Raw genomic sequence first — 23,303 nt, forward strand, 5'->3', positions numbered from 1 at the left:
GTGAGTGGGATTGCAAAATACAATGCTTCCAGGAATGTTGTAAATATTGTAGTCTCGTCATTCGGAAGGTAAAAACGAACTCATGATCCTCTCATGACAACATTTCTGTAGGTAGAGTGCGGTTGCGAATATAAATTAAAGTACACATTATTATTATTATTATTATTATTATTATTATTATTATTATTATCATCATCATCATCATCATCATCGAATACGCCAAAGATCCTATTCCCATACCGTGTTAAGGCCCTTCCTGTTTTATTTACGGCGAGTGCTGAGCTGACACATCGTTCTTTCCCTGGAGACTTGGATTTTCCATTCCAAGCGAGCGGCGTAAACACTGTACACAGAAACGCCGATCAGCTGCGCGACCTTTTCACGTCTTCCACAGTCCACAGTGGATTCTAATCTGGTAGGCTACTGTAAACGTTTAAAACAATTTGGTTTAGATTTTCTACTTTATTTTCCTCTACTTTTGTTAGCTTTAAAGTATTTCACAGGGAACTCAAGCGCCACAGCATCACACACGTCTTGCTCACAGCTGGCAGCCATTATGAATACTGAACTGAACAGTGAACACGCTGTTGCAGCCAGTATTGCCAACAGTTTTCTTGGATCCATCTTCAACGTCCCACCTATTATGCGAACTTATCAACAGTGGAATGAACTCGAACAAACTTACTAAGTACACAGTGCAATACGATATCAATATCATATTAAATTATTATTATTTTGCTACATACACCACTGAGAACAATAACTATTCACAGCCATCTACGTATGAAATATAAGAGTTGGTAACGAACCCGAATAACATACAACCTGTGATATATTTTCCATATTTATACAGGGCAAAAATTTTAATTCATCAAGTCGGTTCACCAGAATATCTAACCAAACTGAAGGAAGCTCCTGACTTCATGAACAAGTAACAAACCTAGGGAACTATTTGGCGCTGCGGAAGCCTTTTCACCGACCAGAAGTCTGACTAACATCAAAGGGACCGCTAAGGTCTTACGTTGACTCTCAGTATAGTCGACATATGGAAAGGGGGGCTACTCGAATCGGCATTATTATACTGGCATAAGGAGTTTTCTATTCATTACTATAAGTGGAAACATAGCATCCGATTACAATAATATTTTCTTTCACCTTTAGAAAGTTTAATTTATACACCATGCCTATGTTAAAGAAAAGAAGAGGAAAGAAGAACATTTCGCCTGGGACACTTAACTATTTTAATACTATGTGGGTGGCCTGCCTCCCATTCGGAGGACCCAGGGTCGATTCTAGGCTAGATTAGGGATTTTTTCTGCTCCTGAAGGCAGATCGTGATTACAACCTAGAAGCTATTGAAGACGATATTGCGGTTCCGGTCTAGAAAGCCAAGAATGGAGCCAAGAAAATATATCTTATTTTTTAAATTGGCTTTACGTCGCTCCGACACAAAGAGATCTTTATAGCGACAATTGAGAAGATTCGTCAAGCTAACCATTCGTCACTTCGTTATCTGAGCAACGGTCGCTTGTTAGGTCAAGGCCCATCATGGCTGTCGCGCCAAGGGTTGTTGGTGCATAGGCCTAATTGTAATAACAACAACAACAACTACTACAATACCATAACTGAATAATCTTAAACAATCGTCAACGTGAACTTAAAACTACAAATTACAACCGGTGACTGCAGAGAGTGCGATACTCCAGTTTTTCACATCAGACTATTAATAATAACTACAGTATATTGTGCGGAATCGTAAATAATCGCCAATATGAACTTCAGTTACATAAAAATATAAAACAGCGAGAGCATAAAGGATAATATTACGAACATTTTTAGGAGTTGGTTTATAACAACAACAACAACAACAACAACAACAATAATAATAATAATAATAATAATAATAATAATAATAATAAATCTGAAGGACTCTTAAAATCCCTATATCAATATGATCACCTACATGACATCAAAACAAGAAATTAAATTACAACAAATATTGTACCAATTATTGGTACTATAAATTAATAATATAACATAATACAGTAATATCTCGACTGGATTTCAGGGGGTGAAGAGTTTGGAGAAAATGACGCGTGAAACCGAGACATCGCGGTCGATGTGATACACAGCTTGTAGCTTGTATGTATGTTCAGTCTTCAGCCCTAAGGCTGGTTGGATCCTCAACAGCTCCGCCATCAGCTGTCATAGATAGCCTAGGCATCACTGCAAATACACTTTTTAGAACTATGGATTGAATACTAGGAGGTAAATAATAATTAATACGTATAGCTAAGCTTTAAGATCAATGTACAGAACACGCTGCGTACCTCCTAATAACTTATGTCACACTAATATCTTTAGAGGGCAAAGCCGCGAACGTCGTGCGAGAGGATCCCATCAGAGGCACTCAAGTCGATTCTTCTTTTTCTTCTTCTTGCGTTCCGGCCTTCTAAGAACCACGTTACGATTTCAATTCTTCGTCCTTAGTCGTTCTTTCCTTTTCTTCCAGTATTCTTTCATTATTTGTTTCACTGTGCTTCTTTTTCCTGCCTTCTTTTCCTCCCTCCCTTGGATTTCATTTCCCAAAGGTATGTTCTTTTCCTTCCTCCCTTGGATTTCATTTCCCAAAGGTACTTGATGCTTTTGCTGGCAGGACCTAGTGTTTACAGTGCACAATGTCTTCTGGTATGGGCTAGAGCAGGGATGGCGAACCTGTGACACGCGAACACGACTTCTGTGGCACGTCAGACAACATACTAACATGTTTTAATGTTTTTAACATGCAATAAATAGGTCTTAGCGTTACGCTTTAATAAAGAAGTATGTCAGAATTAATTTTATGGCCATATTTTGTACACATTTTATTAGGTTAAAGCAATAAAAAGTCCACCTCTGTGGTGTAGTGGTTAGCGTGATTAGCTGCCACCCCCGAAGGCCCGGGTTCGATTCCCGGCTCTGCCACGAAATTTGAAAAGTGGTATGAGGGCTGGAACGGGGTCCACTCAGCCTCGGGAGGTCAACTGAGTAGAGGTGGGTTCGATTCCCACCTCAGCCATCCTGGAAGTGGTTTTCCGTGGTTTCCCACTTCTCCTCCAGGCGAATGCCGGGATGGTACCTAACATAAGGCCACGGCCGCTTCCTTCCCTCTTCCTTGCCTCTCCCTTCCAATCTTCCCATCCCTCCACAAGGCCCCTGTTCAGCATAGCAGGTGAGGCCGCTTGGGCGAGGTACTGGTCATTCTCCCCAAGAGTCTGAAGCTCCAGGACACTGCCCTTGAGGCGGTAGAGATGGGATCCCTCGCTGTGTCCGAGGGAAAAGCCGACCCTGGAGGGTAAACAGATGATGATGATGATGATGATGATAAAGCAATAAAAATATACCTTATTAAAATGCATCGGTTAAGAATATGTAATTTTCAGTGATGTTTGCACAAGTCCGACTCGTTGGCTAAATGGTCAGCGTACTGGCCTTCGGTTCAGAAGGTCTCGGGTTCGATTCCCGGCCGGATTAGGGGTTTTAATCGCTTCTGATTAATTCTTCTGACTCGGACTGGGTGTATGTGTCCGTCCAAACACTCTTCTCATCATATTCAGACAACACACTACACTACCAACCAAACACGCAATGGTGATTACATCCATATAGAGTTGGCGCCAGGAAGGGCATCCGGCCGTAAAATAGGACCAAATCCACATGTGCGACGCAGTTCGCACCCGCGACCCCACAGGTATGGGAAAAAGTGGTAGCAAAAGAAGTGATGTTTGCACAAAATCATGAAATATTCTGTCGAATGGATTTTGTTCGTAATGCAATATAATACAATATAATACCCAAATTAAGTCAGATGATGGGTTTCATGATGATTTTAAAGGAAAATAACTGCTGGCACACTGGACAGTAAAAAGTAATAGCCAAGACCTTAATTGACACGCTAGTCGACAGAGGTTTGCCATCCCTGGGCTAGAGCAATTTTGTTACTTTCATTGATCTGTCTCTGTCTTATCCTTGGCTTTGACAATATGAAAGTGACTGAGGTATAAGCGATGCTAGTAATGCCATTCCTTATGCAGCCAGTCCCTGCTATGAATGGTGTGAAAACGTTGCTCATAGGGTCAGTTGGTGCATGCATTTCAGTGGGCTTGGCAGACTGATATGTAATAGCAACTTCTGGCTCTTCAGTAATGCCTAGGCCATCTATGACAACTGATGGTAGAGCTGTTGAGGATCCAACCAGCCTTAGGGCTGAAGACTGAACATACACATACATAAAGGTACTTGAAGATTCGTAGTCTCTTGCCATCCATTCTGTAAATGTGTCCAAGAAATAGCAATCTCCTTTTTCTTATTGTTTCTGATATGTTTTTCTATGTTCTGGTAAATTTCATTGTTACTTCTTAATTTCCAAAACTCTGCAATTCTTAGAGGACCTAATATTTTTTTATAATTCTTCTTTCTAATATTTCTAATTTATCAAGCTTGTAGTTCAGTGCTAGACATTCGCTGGCATACAGGCATTCTGGTTTCACTACTGTGTTGTAGTGCTTTATTTTAAGTTTTGTTTTGTTGTAAGTATTCTTAGTTATACCGTACGCTCTTTCCATCTTTTGTATCCTCTCCTCTACAGAAAAAATTTTTATAACCATTTTCTTGAATTGTCTCACTCAAATATTTGAATTTCTTTACCTTTTCTATTTGACCAATATCCGTTACAAAAACTGCGGGGCACTTTTTATATTCGTCAAAAATTTTGTTTTCTCGGCAGAGATTCTCAAGCCTATCAAGTGGGCTGTCTGTTCAAGGAGATTGACTTGCATTGCTGCATCTGTAAGGCTTTCTGAAAGTATGGCAAAGTCATCTGCAAATGCTAGCCAATTTATTGCAACACCTTTGTTCTTCTTCCCCAGCACGAGTGGCAATATTTTGGATTCTTTCAGTTTTTCATTCCAAATTCTTACAATTTTCTCCATGACGCAATTGAAAAGGAGTGGAGATAAACCATCGCCCTGCCTGACACCTGTATTTATTTTGAAAGGTCGAGATATTTCACCCGTAAATTTTACTTTCGAGACAGTGTCTGTAAGTGTTTCACGAATTAGGTTTGCCAATTTCCAAATTCACGGATTACTCCACTAGGTTCTTCCGCTCTCTCTGCCGTTGGGACATTAAATTCCTCACCCGCTTCGAGACCGTTGATCAGATTTCACCTGTAACCCTAGGCAGGGGCCCTTACAGGGTGCTACCATCCGAAGCCAGATGGACCCAGTTTTCCTTACGAGGTTGTTACTCCTCCCCCTCCTCCTTCCCCATCACTCGCAAGATGAGGCCCCGGGCTTGGGACTGGCAATGGCGGAGTTCTCTAGTCGATTATTATTATTATTATTATTATTATTATTATTATTATTATTATTATTATTATCATCCTCTGCGAACCATGTGACCTTGCCGCGGTGGGGAGGCTTGCGTGTCCCAATGATGCAGATAGCCGAGCCGAAGGTGCAACCATATCGGATGGGTATCTGTTGAGAGACCAGACTAACGAATGGTTCATCGAAAGGGGGGTAGCAGCCTTTCGGTAGTTGCAACGGCGGCAGTCTAGATGATTGACTGATACGGCCTTGTAATAATACTCAACATGGCTTAGCTGTGTTGATACTGCTACACGGCTGAAAGCAACGGGAAACTACAGCCGTAACCACCTCCCGAGGACATGCAGCTCTCTCTGTATGAATGATGTACTGATGATGGCTTCCTCCCGGATAAAATATTCCGGAGGTAAACTAGTCCCCCATTCGGATCTCCGGGTGGGGACTACACGAGAGGGGGCGATCATCAGGAAGATGGATACTGACATTCTGCGAGTCGGAGCGTGGAATGTTAGAGGTTTGAATCGTTGTGGTAGGTTAGAGAATCTGAAAAGGGAGATGGATAGGCTAAAGTTAGATGTAGTTGGTATAAGTGAAATACGTTGGCAGGAAGAACAGGATTTTTGGTCAGGCGACTACCGAATTATCAACACGAAATCAAACAGGGGTAATGCAGGAGTTGGTTTAATAATGAATAAGAAAATAGGGCAGCGGATAAGCTACTACGACCAGCATAGTGAAAGAATTATTGTCGCCAAGATAGACACCAAACCAATGCCCACCACAATAGTGCAGGTCTATATGCCTACTAGTTCAGCGGAAGATGAAGAAATTGAAAGAATATATGAGGAGATAGAAGATTTAATACAATATGTCAAAGGTGACGAGAATCTAATTGTGATGGGAGACTGGAACGCAGTGGTAGGCCAAGGAAGAGAAGGTAGCACAGTAGGAGAATTTGGACTGGGACAAAGGAACGAAAGAGGAAGTCGGCTGGTTGAATTCTGCACTGACCATAATTTAGTCCTCGCCAATACTTGGTTCAAACACCACAAACGACGGCTGTATACGTGGACGAGACCTGGAGACACTGGAAGGTATCAAATAGACTTCATTATGATTAGGCAGAGATTCAGAAACCAGGTGTTGGATTGCAAAACTTTCCCAGGAGCAGACGTGGACTCTGACCACAACTTGTTGGTCATGAAATGCCATCTGAAGTTGAAGACATTGAAGAAAGGAAAGAATGCAAAAAGATGGGATCTAGACAAGTTGAAAGAAAAGAGTGTGATGGATTGTTTCAAGGAACATGTTGCACAAGGACTAAATGAAAAGGCCGAAGGAAACACAGTAGAGGAAGAGTGGAGAGTCATGAAAAATGAAGTCAGTAGGGCTGCTGAAGAAATGTTAGGAAGGAAGAAAAGATCAACTAAGAATCAGTGGATAACTCAGGAGATACTAGACCTGATTGATGAACGACGAAAATACAAGAATGCTAGAAATGAAGAGGGCAGAAAAGAATACAGGCGATTAAAGAATGAAGTGGATAGAAAGTGCAAGGTAGCTAAGGAAGAATGGCTGAAGGAGAAGTGCAAGGATGTCGAAGGCTGTATGGTCCTGGGAAAGGTAGATGCTGCATACAGGAAAATCAAGGAAACCTTTGGAGAAAGGAAATCTAGGTGCATGAATATTAAGAGCTCAAATGGAAAGCCACTTCTAGGGAAAGAAGACAAAGCAGAAAGATGGCAGGAGCATATCCAACAGTTGTATCAAGGTAACGATGTAGATAATTTGGTTCTGGAACATGAAGAGGCTGTTGATGCTGATGAAATGGGAGACTCAATTTTGAGGTCAGAGTTTGACAGAGCTGTGAGTGACCTAAATAGGAACAAGGCACCTGGAATTGATGATATTCCCTCTGAATTACTGACTGCCTTAGGAGAAACCAGCATGGTAAGGTTATTTCATTTAGTGTACAATATGTATGAGACAGGAGAAGTCCCATCCGATTTTCGGCAGAATGTTGTTATACCTATTCCCAAGAAAGCCGGTGCTGACAGGTGTGAAAACTACCGCACTATTAGTTTAGTATCTCATGCCTGCAAAATTTTAACACATATTATTTACAGAAGAATGGAAAAACAAGTTGAAGCTGAGTTGGGGGAAGTCAATTTGGCTTCAGAAGAAATGTAGGAACACGTGAAGCAATCCTGACTTTACGTCTGATCTTAGAGGATCGAATCAAGAAGGACAAGCCCACGTACATGGCATTCGTAGATCTAGAAAAGGCATTCGATAATGTTGATTGGACCAGGCTATTTATGATTCTGAAGATGATAGGGATCAGATACCGAGAACGAAGAATTATCTACAACCTGTATAAAAATCAGTCTGCAGTGATAAGAATCGAGGGCTTTGAAAAAGAAGCAGCAATCCAGAAAGGAGTGAGGCAAGGCTGCAGTTTGTCCCCACTCCTTTTCAATGTTTACATAGAACAGGCGGTAAAGGAAATCAAAGAGAAATTTGGAAAGGGAATCACAGTCCAAGGAGAGGAAATCAAAACCTTGAGATTTGCTGATGATATTGTTATTTTATCTGAGACTGCAGAAGATCTCGAGAAGTTGCTGAATGGTATGGATGAAGTCTTAGGTAAGGAGTACAAGATGAAAATAAATAAGTCCAAAACAAAAGTAATGGAGTGCAGTCGAACGAAGGCAGGTGATGTAGGAAATATTAGATTAGGAAACGAAGTCTTAAAGGAAGTAGATGAATACTGTTACTTGGGTAGTAAACTAACCAACGATGGCAGAAGTAAGGAGGACATAAAATGCAGACTAGCACAAGCAAGGAAGAGCTTTCTTAAGAAAAGAAATTTGCTCACTTCAAACATTGATATCGGAATTAGAAAGATGTTTTTGAAGACTTTTGTGTGGAGCGTGGCATTGTATGGAAGTGAAACATGGACGATAACTAGCTCAGAAAGAAAGAGAATAGAAGCTTTTGAAATGTGGTGTTACAGAAGAATGCTGAAGGTGAGATGGATAGATCGAATCACGAATGAAGAGATACTGAATCGAATTGGTGAGAGGAGATCGATTTGGCTAAATTTGACGAGAAGAAGAGATAGAATGATAGGACACATCTTAAGACACCCAGGACTTGTTCAGTTGGTTTTTGAAGGAAGTGTAGGTGGCAAGAACGGTAGGGGTAGACCAAGGTATGAATATGACAAACAGATTAGAGCAGATGTAGGATGCAATAGTTACGTAGAAATGAAAAGGTTAGCACAGGATAGGGTGGCATGGAGAGCTGCATCAAACCAGTCTATGTACTGATGACTCAAACAACATTATTATTATTATTATTATTATTATTATTATTATTATTATTCAGTTCCGGCCTTTATCATGAAAAGTTATATAATAAGTTTTACGTCTAACTAACTAACTAACTAACTAACTAACTAACTAACTAACTACTTTTACGGTTATCGGAGACGCCGAGTTGCAGGAATTTATTTGGTCCCGCAGGAATTCTTTACGTGCCAGTAAATACCAACACGAGGCTGAGGTATTTGAGCACCACCGTACTGAGTCAGGATCAGCAAAGGACTATATTTGAACATGAATTTAACTCTAGGGAAAGTCATATTTAAAAAAAAGTATTCTTCTTCTTCTTCTTCTTGCCTGAACCCAGCTGCCGTACTTGAGGTCGGCACTTGCGTGTATTAAGCGGAGTTTTACGGCTGGATGCCTTTCTTACTGCCAACCCTATTCCAAGGGATTCACTATTGCGTGTTTGAGTGGTGGTTTGTATGTTGCGCGTAGTTTCCGCAGCGTAGAGTGCTTCTAGTTTAACTACTGTATTATAATGTCGCAAGCTGTCTCTATGGAGTGCTTTCTTTGGGAGGGGGGAGCTAATAGATGGCGAGTCCCAGGGCGAAAACTATGGCCCTCTTACTTGTCTGTTTCCTAACAACATTTATTTATTCATTTGTACGGGACTATACAAGCCCATCGGTCGAATAGAAGAGTACCCGCAGTACTAAGAAAGTATAAGTTGTGAGGTATTGAATCTAAAGTGCACTGCTGGCACTTCATATAATCCTAGTACTGCGGGAGTTCTTCTTAGTCGAAGAAAGGCATTACATTATTGGGTGTCCATGGTTTAGTCGATCGATGACCGAGCGGTGGGTGCTTCAAGGTGACAATAATAGAGTTTTAAATCATAGTATTATTTACTAACTCTATGGTGACCATAGCTTTTCGCCTTGGGATTCTCCGTTTGCTAGTCCCCAACAACAAAAGAGATGTACAATGCAGTATGTGTAGTCACCACATGCACGACCTTCGGTAATGGTATCTGAGGATCCAACCAACCTCAAGGGTGAAGACTTAACAACAAGAGGTGGTTAAAGAAGCAATGCAATGCACTCTGGTTAACAATCCCGGCTAACGGCGAATTTGGATAGGTCCTAATGAAGTCTTCACTCTTTCCTCCGCTCGGCATGCTCATTCTGCCAGAAGTGAGAATTCGTTCGCCCTTATTTCTCCAATCATGATAGCTAACAACTAATTAGTTAATTAGGTTGATAGGTCCATTAACCTCTCTCTCTAGTTAATTAATTATTTGCCAATCAATCATCATGGAGCCGGTTCTGACGCTCCAATTTGTAACTTGATGTATTAGGGAAACATGCATCAGAAGCAGCATAGAAGCTGTTATTGGTAATTAGCTTTAACAGAATTTACTTACTATTTTGTTGCACGTTACTTTTCATTTTGTGATTTAAACGAATCATTCTATCTTAGAGAACATCCCCCTGTGGGCGGGGGCGATAGAATAACACCCACCGTATCCCCTGCCCGTCGTAAGAGGCGACTAAAAGGGGCCGCAGGGGCTCTGAACTTTGGAGCTTGGGTTGGCGTACACGGGGCCCTTAGCTGAGTCCTGGCATTGCTTCCACTTACTTGTGCCAGGCTCCTCATTTTCATCTATCCTATCCGACCTCCCTTGGTCAACTCTTGCTCTTTTACGACCCCGACGGGATGATTGATTGGAATGTCTTCTTCGCCTGGAAGGTGTCGAAGAATAATTTCCTCGTTTCCTCTAGGCCTATATTCTTTACTACCGGATTACTGTATTTACACTATGTACAACAACTTGCTGCCTAAAGGGACCCATACACGCGCAGACTTAGTCGGAGGTAAGTATGCGCAAACCAGTCTCTTCAGACATGTCTCTGTGTGTATGGCCGGTAAGTCTGCCGACAAAAGGTCTGCAGGCAAGTGTCTGACATTCTGGCGCTGCTTTAATTCAGCCGGAGACTTTGTGACGAAAGCGCTATCTCAGAGTTGCGGCAGAAAATGTAAATGTGGTAACCTACAAAAAAGAAAACTGAAATCTTTTCTTGAGCGTCTTCTTCGTGCAGAGCGCTACATTGTGTTCAAAATAACAACTCATATTCTATACCATCTAATTATTTCAATCCGTATACCTTTTTCAACCATCCGAAGCGCATAATCTTAAACAGAAAACAGCTGAGCGCGTCGCATTGAACTTCTTCGGTATATAATCATTTAGTCTGAGCGTGTGTGGCAACTGCATACTTCCGACTTAGGCCTACCTCCCGGAGGCAGTCTGTGCAGGTAAGTATTCCAGAAGTCTGCGCGTGTATGGGGCCATTAAGATGTAGGCCCTATGTCGTAAGAAGACAGAGAGATTGACGGCTATCCTAACTAGCTTCACTCTAGCCTCCGATTTCTTTAAGTCCGAAGTATTATTATTCTTATTCTTCTTATTATTAAATTCCCTTCACTGGCCGTCAGGGATAGTTTTAACAACTCTTTCTCCGGCTGCAGACGAAAGTCTATGCACAGTAGCTTTTCTAAGTGTGTAAAGCTTCCCGAACCTTCTGCAACGCCAATCAGCGGCCTATATTCCTGTATTCTTCCGATACGTCACGAAAAGTGGGGCAATATTGTACCAAAGCCTTAATTACGTCATTCCTCAGCGCCGTTTCTAAAGTCTCTGGCGCCAAGAGTCTTCCTTGCTGTTTACACCATATTTCTTAATTTTATCGAAGCTTCACTGCTTCTAGGCCTACTTCTTTTAAGACTTCATTTCCTAATCTAATATTCCCTTCGTTATCTGACATTTTTTCGACTACAGACCTATTCCATTATTATGGATTTATTTATTTTCATCCTGTAGATTACTTTTTCTCGAAGACCACCAGCCAGGATTCAGGTGGGAGTGAGGGCATATGACACTGTTGCTGGTGATTCGCCCGTCGGATGGGGACGCAAAGCCTTGAACTGATCCCTTGGTGCTATTCGACAGGAGTAGGCTGTGCGCCGGCAATAGCTTTCACCCTCTCTCTTCAGAATTTCACATATCACAGCATTCATTTCATCTCATTAACTTCTCCGATGGCTTGGCGTCAGGAAGGGCATCCGGTCGTAAACCTGTCTACGAAAGTTCATCTTCTGGAGACTCGGATAAAAGAACAGTTGTAGTTTGTCCAACCTTCTCCCGTTTCTCTACGGGGTCGGGTATGAGGTGACGTGAGATGAATCTGTCGTGGCGGGTTTTTATCACTGGATGTCCTAGGAAAGGCCTAGTAGTTGAAAGGAAGCGGCCGTGGCCTTAATTAAGGTACAGCCCCAGCATTTACCTGGTGTGAAAATGGGAAACCACGGAAAACCATCTTCAGGGCTGCCGACAGCGGGTTTCGAACCCACTATCTCCCGGAAGCAAGCTCACAACCGCGCGCCTCTAACCGCACGGCCAACTCGCCCGAGTTATACATTTTTAACTGTTGGAAGGTCACATCAGAAAGTCAACATTTTTGGAAATATTATTATGTACTGCACCCGTCCACCTCCCGAGTCCCAGACTAGCATTTATCTCAGGGGTGTCGGTTCATTATTTAAGTCATCAAATATAAATATAACGGCATAATAGAACACGGGAATGAACGGAGCAATTAAAATTAAAATGGGGAAGGCTCGATTGTAAACTTGAATTTAAGGACTCCATGAAAGGACTAGGAAGTGACTGTTAACTTTAAAAAGGGCATCATCTAACTACAATAAAAAGATTATGAGAATGGTTTCCTTTGAAATAATTGCCAGAAAGAGCAGTTTATTACGCCATCCGACGTACGAAACTTTGATACATTTGGCAACGATATTTAAATTTTCCACACATGTTACATAAACAAATCACTTGCTATACCGCAAGTGGTATCAATATCGTGCTGGGTTGCTTCTGAAATAAAATGACATTTTGAGGTATAATTTACGGATCGATTCCATTTGAATCGAACCGTTGTTCAAGGATATAGCTTCCTTTTATCGGGAGCCCGAGCATAACCCATGTTACGGTCGGCTTCTCGATTTAACTAAGATGATGTACTCCGGCTATATACATTTTTCCGAGACCGGTACTCGGACTGGGTAATGTTTCTCGTGAATTACGAAAAATGGATTACACGGACAGTTCCTATCTTACGATGTCCAGCTGATGCCATACCACTGAATTAGCATTTATATTTTATTTACACATGATCTGAAATGTTACAAAGTAGCCTCAGTAGACTACTGCCACAGATGAGATAACGAGAAGCGATGGGAAATACCGTGCGGAAACCGTGCGGAAATCGTACGATAACGAGGTCACAAATGACTAATATTATCACTGTTATTATTCAAACATACGAATTGAGGGATGTTGTCACCAAATAATTAATTAACTATCGTCAGAAATATTCATTTATCCATGAAATTATCATCCTCGAAATTATTATTATTATTATGCTCAACGGTTCCTGGCACTGTCACGTTTGATTAATATTGTCATTATTATGTGGGATGCAAACACAAATGGTTATTAATATTATTATTATTATATCCCTCTTGTGGTTATTATTATTATTATTATTATTATTATTAAATAGGTGACTCCAGATTTTATTATTATTATTCACGTCACTCAAAAGGTTATTATTATTAATGAACCGGTCACTTCCGCCAAAATATATTAAGATATCGGTCGCAATTACAAATATTTCACTGATCAACCAACGTCATCATTACTGTTATTATTATGACAAATATTATTAAGCTGATCGCGATGATTTAACATCGTCCTTACATTATTATTATTATTATCGGTTGCATATTATCATTTAAATTCCCGTTTAACATCTTTATCAACGCTCATTTACTTAAGGCGGTCCAATCATTTATCTGCAATATTTATTATTATTATTATTATTATTATTATTATTATTATTATTATTATCACGACATCATGATTGTCATCGCTCGTCATTACAATGATTACACTATACGATCATTTATGTGGACTCTGAACTCTCACTATCCTTAGATCCGTAGTATCTCGACGAATAGCTGTGCAGTCTATTTATTTCGTACATGCTGTCACGGGTTCGAATTCTACCCGCTACGTAACTCAGTATTTCTCTGTGACACTGCCCGTACATTTTACACTCATTTCAATATCCTAAGTGTCTCTCGTACGGAATTTATTTTCCTTTCTATCTCAATATTCCTTGATTCATTTATTTCTCACAGAATTATCAACTGACTTATTTATTCCACTTTTGACATCGTACGACCTTTTATTATCTGACTGCAGATTCTTTAACATTTTTCTATCTCATTTTGATCTACGCCTTAGTTCATTCTCCACAAATAATCGTAACATCTTGAAATTATATTTACCAAAATTTGACAATCATGGTTTCGTAATATTAGTCCTACGTGTTCCGGCTAATGAATTGCAACTTTAAGACACGACATTTATTCGTAAAGAAAAATATTGGACCGTAATTTAAACCACACGTTCATTAACATGTACGGATTATTAGCACCGATCTACTTTCAATATTATTAATTGATCAAGTTAAATTACCACACTCTTTAATTCCGAATTAAAAACGACATCCCGTCATTAAAGGATTCCCGGCAAACACAACACCTGATCACTTAAATTTTATTATTACGCACTGATCACTAAAAATTCCAATATCTCATGAATTATTATTATTTCCAAATTATATTAAAAAAATATTTCTGCTAAAAAAGTAGTTTTATTTTTATTTATTATTAATTTTAAAAAATATTTATTTTTTTGCCTGTTACACGGTAGTCCACTCTTAATATGTTTAACGCATAACCCCTCTCACAAATTCGATTCATTCTGGCACTAACCAATCCAGATATGATTTACTTGGAATATTATTATTATAATCGCTTCTCACAAATTTGAACAACTTCACTTTGAAAATATGAACATACTAATCACAACAAAACACAACTGGTATGGCGAAGCTGGATTTTCCTTCAGTGTCATTACATAGCTCGTTAAAATGACAAAAACGGAAAACACAGATCGGGTCTTATTTAACTATAATAACCAAAGTCAAATGAAAGAAAATTATTCTACAAAGAAATATGAATGCATGCATGACTTAACGTACTACACTATATCTACAAAATTTACATCTCCAACAAACTGAATACATAAAAGACCCGATTATTTACATTGTTATATTTACTACTGTCCGTGCTACAAATTTAGGATGGGGTCGTTAAGCGACTCATCTTGTTACAGAAGGTAACCAAGTATAATCAAATTATTCCTATTTTTCCCATCACGATAACATTTCCCAAATATATTTTACATTATGTACTCATCTTAGTTTCTCGGTATTCCATTACAGCTTTGCAGATGAGAGGCTCCTTTCGGCCCCTCTCTGCATTTTACTCCTCTATTCTTGATGGCGTAGTTCCACAAAAGATTTCCTGGCACATTACCATTTTACACTAATACCTTAATTATCACAAAACTTTCACCATTGGCAACGTTAACACTGAATACTTTAACTTTTATACAACAAATTAATCTCCTAGACCCAAACATTTAATATTTACACTATTTTAATCTTCGTCCAATTACCGCACAATGGACCTGGACACGTACGACGAGGTGTCAAATTTTACGCCCGTCGCGATTTATGTCGTCCGACGCGATACGCCCGTTTCATACGGCCTTCTTGAAGTGTTTATGATAGCGGTTCGATATTGCAAAGTACAGGCTACTATTCCCTTAAAGTACTGTTCGTCACACAGTAGGTTATGTACGTACTTATTGTGGTACAATTTATACTACTCTCTTACAGTGCAATTAATTTACTTCACTGATATTTATAACTGACAAACACTGTCCTACGTTAACTATTTCCAGTTCATGTTGCTTGAGCGCGATCACATCTTACAAACACTGGCGGATGCTCGCGCCATTAAATGTTGAGTTACTGTATGCCCGTAAAATTCGAAGTTAGCTGCGACCGACAGTTCAGCTCCAGAGATTCAGTTCAAGTGTGGTGGCGATGATCCCTTGTGCTCGTATATATGGATGAAGCTTTCTCCCTCGGATTCATTGACGTCATACCCCTGAGGGAGGGGGTGGAATTTTAATATCGGCATTTGCACTCCGAATTGGACGTTAACATTTACATCAAATTAATCCACTCCGCTAGCATATCTGCTGGATTAAATATGAACTCCTGGTGATCACAGATTTAGGAGATACGGGTGGATTTAGCTCCTCACATTTCGCGCCTTCGGAAGCGTCCCTTACAACGTGGTCTTTGTCCAGCCAATGAGATTCAAGCTGTCTGGTTTCCAAGAAATCCAGCCTTCAATTTATTTAATTTGCCAATAATTACTGATTATTTTTCCATGCGTGACATCTAATAAATTCATTACATCGATCCGTGTATTCACAATAATTTATTACTGATTACTTTTGAAGTTACGAGAATATCTCATCCATCATTCCTTAAGATGGTATCCCTGAGTCTTACATCAAATTTTTACGATTGGCCGGCAAGCGGTCACGTGATTTAAATCTCCACCTGCCCGAACCTAGGCTAGCGAATGTACTGGCAGCCGCTGTAGCTTTCCATGACGGCACGGAATTTCCGTCCTGCCAAAAATATCCCAGTGCATTACTCACGTAGCGAGCTTCCTATCCCCTTTCTCTTTCTGACCAAGACTTATTTGTAGACTTGTATTTTCTTGTTCGCCAACTAATGAGATCCCCTGCTGTGAAGTAGCTAAATTTTGTTGTGTCGAGCTAATCCGTCAGGCTCCAGTCTGTCGTCCTTCCTCGCTCATTATTTCGACACAGATGAAATATTTTCAACTACACTTCTGTATTTCAATAAATGTACCATATATTATTTTATCAATCAAATCATGATTGACTTTGGGCCTAAGTCACTCGGGTTCAGTACTATATACTCTAATTGGTTTCAAGTATCACCACCAAGATTCTTTTATAGACTTAGCAATAGTTGGGGGTCATCTTAGTATAAATATAAACATTTCGAAAAAATGCGGCACCGATTTTTGGGCGATTCTTTTTTCAAACCAGCGTTAAAATGGTCAATTTCCCCTTGTTCTTGTCATCGGTCTCAGTGTGAGCTATCGGCTTCAGAAATGTGTTCTTGGATGCCATCCGCAGAGTGCAAATGAAACTATCACGGCAGATAAGTCTGACGCCGATAGTTCGCCCTGAGACCTTGGGCCATAGTCTACATGACAAAGGCAAAGAAAAATCAACCATTTTGGCCCTGGATCGAAAAACATAAAACACGCAAAAAACGGTGCCGCATATTTTAGGAATTTTTGCATTTATACTAAAATGGCCCCCATCTATTGCTAAGTCTACAAAAAATTCTTGGTGGTGATACTTGCAACCAATTAGAGTGAACAGAACATTATATTACCAAATTTTTGATTTTTTTTGTGTGACTTTCCAAGAGTTAAAAATTCGTAACTTCTACAGCATTTGGACTAACTCACAACACATATCCTATTACATGTGAGAGCTCAGAAAGAAAATTATACAGGTCCAGTGGCACAATTTTAGGTTCTAGATGGCATTTCGTGATTTCTTTATGTGGTCCTAAAGTTTTGACCGGTACTGTAAAGAAAGACCTCACTGAATTAGGATCACCACATCTTCAGGATAGAAATGTAATCAGGAAAATTGTTTACACAAGGGAATATGAGGAAGATGAGAAGAACCCAACACGACGTACCTGGTAGGAGAAACATAAATCACAACAATAGTTGAAAGTGAAAAACTTGTGTCTTTTTGTTGTTGTTGTTGTTGTTGTTGAGAGCGAATACATGTGAGTCCCAGGGTGAAAACTATACCTTCTACTCATCTGTTTCCGCGACGTGCCGATGAGTCGGAAAATCTTCATCACGAACACTGTTGGAAGAGAAATGATCTGTCATTGAGGAGAAAATTTAATCCCATGTCAGAGATGAATCCCCCTTTTCGCTAACGTTAAACATTTTAATTTGTGGGTCCGAGTATAATAATAATAATAATAATAATAATAATAATAATAATAATAATAATAATAATAAAGGGATTCCAAGATCAAAGTAGCAAAAAACGGACCGGCAACAACTGGTCACGAGAACGTAAAGAAGCCCACTCCGAAAGGATGAAGAAGTACTGGGCCGATCGAAAGAGGAAGAACCGTAAATGAATGACGCTTAACGTGGTCCATAGTAGACCCATTCGAAAACAAGAAGAAGAAGTTTAAGGAGGGGCGAAAGCTTCGCTTCCTAACAAACGGGCCTTTTCAGGAGGGATTTAATTGAGACTTTTAGTGATTTATTTAATTTAGAATAGGCCGAAAAATGGGGTGGTAACCAGTTAATCGTAAGTTAGCCAAGGGCCGTAATGTTTGAAATGAATGTTTGGCTTCTTGGTTCTTACAACCCGTTTTAAGATTAGGACTAAAGAGGATTCTAGACTTACTGGGCAAGGAGAAAGCTTTAGAAATGTTGATTTCGTGTAGTTCTAAGCGACCTATTCGCGCAGAGTAAGAAGAAGAAGAAGAAGAAGAAGAAGAAGAAGAACCTACGTATTAAACGTTTCCAGGCTTGATAGGTAGATGGATAGATAGATAGATAGATAGATAGATAGATAGATAGATAGAGAATATGTTAAATTAAGTCATTAATTAAAATTAATATTGTGCTGCAGAGAACTCAGTAGTTTTGAAAATAACCTGGTACCTCTGCTAGTAACATAATTTCCTAATCAAACTTTTGGTAAAACCATTTTACACTGACATTCCAAAATATTTACGATCATTTTACCACCTTTTGTCTCGTATTAATAAACGTGTAGCCCCCCAAATTAACGAGTAAACAAGACACTTTCATAAACCCTACCTATAAATAACAAACACATACAGGAATTGTCAAACCAGTTCAATTTCTTCCTCTCGGATCATGTCCTGTAATAAGGCATCAGGAGATGAGAGGAGGTACGATCACTGCTTCTCACGCATCCTGGACTCCCGGTAGACGTTTCGTTGGATACAGATAGACGCAAAGCTAACTAAGCCGGAATATCTATATTGTATTATTATAATAAATGAATAAATATTACATATTCATAAAGTGTGCTATTTATTTAAACTGTTCACATCCGAGGTCTTTATGCAAATACGACAACGGGTACTAGGGCAGCAGCAAGTGACGAGAGGTTCAACAAATGCGCGCCAACAGTTCCCGAGAGAGCGCTTCCCATGTTCACACAATGAAAGACCAGACTCATCATCGTAAAAAGAAATGGACCACAATTAAGAAATACAAACTATATTTTAGAATAGCTTTTTTGATATTAATGTTGATAGGAAGATTTATTTTAACGCCTTTGCTTAATGTGTATCTAATATTTCATACTTAACCTCAATATTTTGCGTACTATAAACAGTAAGTACTATATTTGCAACACAGTAATATTTACACAGTAAGTACAGCAATAATATGCCATAAAATATAAAATAATACGTGAGGAAAGAAGTAGCAACAATATAAATTGATCAATAATACCGCACACGGTCGTGGCTCAATGTCCTTCAAAATTGTACAAACTGTTGAGTGTGATACATACAATTCCTTGGCGACGCTCACATTTGTTTCCAAATTTTGTGATTGCCATCTCATTTCTGACGTTTCTTCAATATTGAACACTTTCCCCTTTCTTTTGCTGCATCTTCACAGCGATGCTTGCCCTGACTATTTAACTGACAGACTGATTTGAAATCTACACTCTACTTTAATAATTTCGTGTGGCTATTTCTAGCCAAGTGCAGCCCTTGTAAGGCAGATCCTTCGATGAGGGTGGGTGGCATCTGCCATGTGCAGGTAACTGCGTGTTATTGTGGTGGAGGATAGTGTTATGTGTGGAGAGCGAGTTGCAGGAATGTTGGGGATAGCACAACCACCCAGTCCCCGGACCATTGGAATTAACCAATGAAGGTTAAAATCCCCGACCCAGCCGGGAATCGAACCCGGGACCCTCTGAACCGAAGGCCAGTACGCTGACGATTCACCCAACGAGTCGGAACAAGAGTTTGAAAGAAGTGTTACATTGTTGTCAGTAATTCCCAAACACTTAACGAACAAACATCAACATTGATCGTTGTAGTCGATACATTTTTCCGAAAATGTTATAACAATACGCCGTTTTATGTGCTATGTCTTAATAAGCGACGTCGTACTAATAGTGATGGGATAATCGAATACTTTTAATAATCGAATAACCTCCATCCGATTATTTAAATAATCGAATAAAATAATCGAAAGAGTTTCAAATATCATTCAGTTTTATCGCATAGAATATTCGGATGTGTATAAATAAATTTTTCGGTTTAAGTGTATCGGATGGGTAATCGATTGAAATGATCGAATAAATGAACTCTTATGAAGAATAGAAATACTCCTTTTTCCAACGTATCTCCAAATGTTGACACTAAATGAGCGAATTAACAGTCTTAATAACATCAGTTTTCATTCAATTATTTCGAAAGCATTCACTGTTCAGTTGCCTCATTCATTCGAATGAATAATCGAAAAATAATAGGATGGAAAAATATTCACTATTCGATTGCATCGAATGAATAATCGGAAAATAATCGAATGGGAAATATAATTGAATAAGCGATTATTTTGTATTCGATTATCCCATCACTACGTACTAAGTGATATTGTAAATACACTGTTTATATAGGATATAGCCGGGCCGTTAGATTTCGTCGTTATATCCGATACGTCGTTAAAAGTGATGTGACAATAAATGGTTTCGAGTGTAATTGTGTATGAGGATTGAGGTACTCACTGACTGAGGTTGTCCATCATCTTGTAGTCACCCCCTGACGTGTTGATACGGGGGATGATACCAGGCTGGAGCTTGTTCATCAGCTTGCACAAGATGATTCCATCCCTGAGAGCGTCCTCGTACGCGACACCCCGAGGGAAGTGCTCACCAATAACACTCTCGATCCATTGCTGGGCTTCAGCCTCCTGCTCTGGGTCCCGCTTGCCGGCCACCTGTAAACAGAACAGTTCACTTCTCAGATACTTGAATCTCCCCCATTCTTTCTGTTGTACCGTATTCTATAGAGGTACAACGACTTTAACATCAGTTTGTACGTGAAACATCACTCAAATCAAATTCGGTGGTATTTGAGGAAAAAAGTCTATGTGTCGTTTTTCATGCGATGCAAAAAGTATTACATATATGGGAATGCTTTATATAGGGCGTGCGGAAACAACGTGAATCGGACATATGAGTTTTAGAGGGTTGCTCATACTGATAACTAATTTGAAAGAAACAATTCGATAACCCGCGTTGTTGTTCTTTTATCAGCTGCTGAACTTTGCCAATCAGATCGCTTCGCAGGCGAATTCAAATGGCTTTGCGTGGCGGTGTTTGTAAATCTGCACGTGGCTTAAGACAGATTAGGCTTGAAATCCTCCTTTGAGGTGGCAATAGAATTAAGGTTTCAATAAAAGAGACAGACACACGCCAGGGCCCAAAACTTAATGTTAGGAGTATGTTTCAGTCTTCTAGCGATACATATCGGGCTCATACTTGAAGTATTGTACTCGTTCAACATAACGGCACGAGCGAATTTTCATTATGTAGGTATCTCAGTATGAAATTAAAGAAGACAGAAATAACTCTCTTTTGAGAACACAACAGTTCTCCACTCCACCCTCCAATGAGCTCTAGCTTAACACCACTGAAGTTGCAGAAGGCAGTGATTCGGAGTTAGTGGCACGAACGCTGCAGGACGCCTGTTGTTACAGGTTGTTCATTTACACAGTCACAGCTGGGATCACCTGTGAGATGGTGGAGGTGGCTAGCAGGCTAGATCTGAGGTTAGTTAAAAGCTTCATGAGACAGTAGTTTGAGTTGATGAGGAGAAGGAAAGATGTGCTGTGCGTTCCTGGAAGTGGGAGACAGTAATGTAAAACACAAATATGTTTACCCTTTAATTTGTGAACCGTTGGGTTGCAAGATAAATAATTTTCAGTGTGTATTGTTTACTGTACAGTTTCTATGTCACATGTGTGAATAACAGTTACATTGAAGTAAAGATATGTAAACATGTGCCGCTATTAAATCACCAATGAACAACCACTCCGAGTTTCGATAGTCCATGTAGGTTATTACGTTTCTTTGAGAATGGAGGTCATCTCGACGAGGAATACAACTTTTGAAATAGTGCCTTAATTGTAGATTAAAAAAAAAAGTTTTTTAATACTTGCTTTACGTCACACCTGCAGAGACAGGTCTTATGACAATAATGGGATTGGAAAGGAATAGAACTTGAAAGGAAGCCCCAGTCAGCATCTAGCTCGTGTAAAAGTCGGACCTCGCAGCCTCTTGCTGGGTTATATAAATAAATAAAAAATAAATAAATAAATAAATAAATAAATAAATAAATAAATAAATAAATAAATAAATAATACCATGTGGCCTCCGAAGAGGTCTGGTGCAGGTCTTTCGAGATGGCGCCGTATGGGCCACCTGCGCGTCTGTGAGGATGGGGCCCTACCTAAGATGAATTCTAATGATGAAGACGGAACACACATACCCAGCCCCCGAGCCGTTGGAATTAACCAATGAAGGTTACAATCCCCGACCCGGCCGGGAATCGAACCCGGGACCCACTGGATCGAAGACCAGCACGCTAACCATTTAGTCATGGAGCCGGAAATAATAATAATAATAATAATAATAATAATAATAATAATAATAATAATAATAATTGGATGCAGTCAGATAATGCAGGAAACATTACATTAGGATTGAAGTATTCAAGGAAGCAGAAGATTGTTGCTACTTCGATAGTAGAACAACCAACGATATTGAAATCAATGATGATTTAAAAATGGAACCTGCACGAGCAAGGGAGGCCTTCTTTCAGCAAATAAATTGCTAACGTCAAATAATAATGGCAGACCATTTGTTTTTATGCCCCACTGACTACTTTTACAGTTTTCGCAGACGCGGAGGTGCAGAAATTTTTCCCTGCGGGATTTCTTTTAAGTTCTGGTAAATCTACCGACACCCGCCAACTTAGGCTCAGAAAGCCAGCGTCTTAGGCGTCTGAGCCATTCAGCCGGCGCTTACATCAAACACAGATATGCATACTGAAAAAATGTTTTTGAAGTCCTTTGTGTAGTCTGTGGCGTAGTATGAAAGTGTCCGAGGACACGTTCGGCTCACCAGATTCAGGTCTTTTGATTTGACTCCCGTAGGCGACCTGCGTGTCGTGATGAGGATAAAATGATGGAGACGACACATACACCCTACCCCTGTGCCTGCGGAATTAACCACATATGGTTAAAATTCCAGACCCCCCCGGGAATCGAACCCGGGGCCCCTGTGACCTAAGGCCAGAACGCTAACCATTTATCCATGGCGCCGGACATTGTGTGGAAGGGAAACGTGAACAATTACTGGTTCAGAAAGGCGGAGAAGATAAGATTTTTTTAATGCGATGTTACAGAAGAA

At 39.9% G+C, this 23,303-nt stretch overlaps 1 protein-coding gene across 1 annotated transcript in view; it reads right to left on the reverse strand.

Moving 5' to 3' along the window:
* Positions 1 to 23,303, reverse strand: part of LOC136878946 (muscle-specific protein 20) — a 238,107-nt gene that overhangs the window by 109,139 nt on the left and 105,665 nt on the right. The window contains exon 2 of the mRNA XM_067152574.2: positions 20,616 to 20,827. Within this exon, the coding sequence (XP_067008675.1) occupies positions 20,616 to 20,827 (212 nt within the window). The remainder of the gene's footprint in view (positions 1 to 20,615; positions 20,828 to 23,303) is intronic.

Source organism: Anabrus simplex, chromosome 8 (genome assembly GCF_040414725.1).
Source record: "Anabrus simplex isolate iqAnaSimp1 chromosome 8, ASM4041472v1, whole genome shotgun sequence".
In the NCBI taxonomy this organism is placed as follows: Eukaryota; Metazoa; Arthropoda; class Insecta; order Orthoptera; family Tettigoniidae; genus Anabrus; species Anabrus simplex.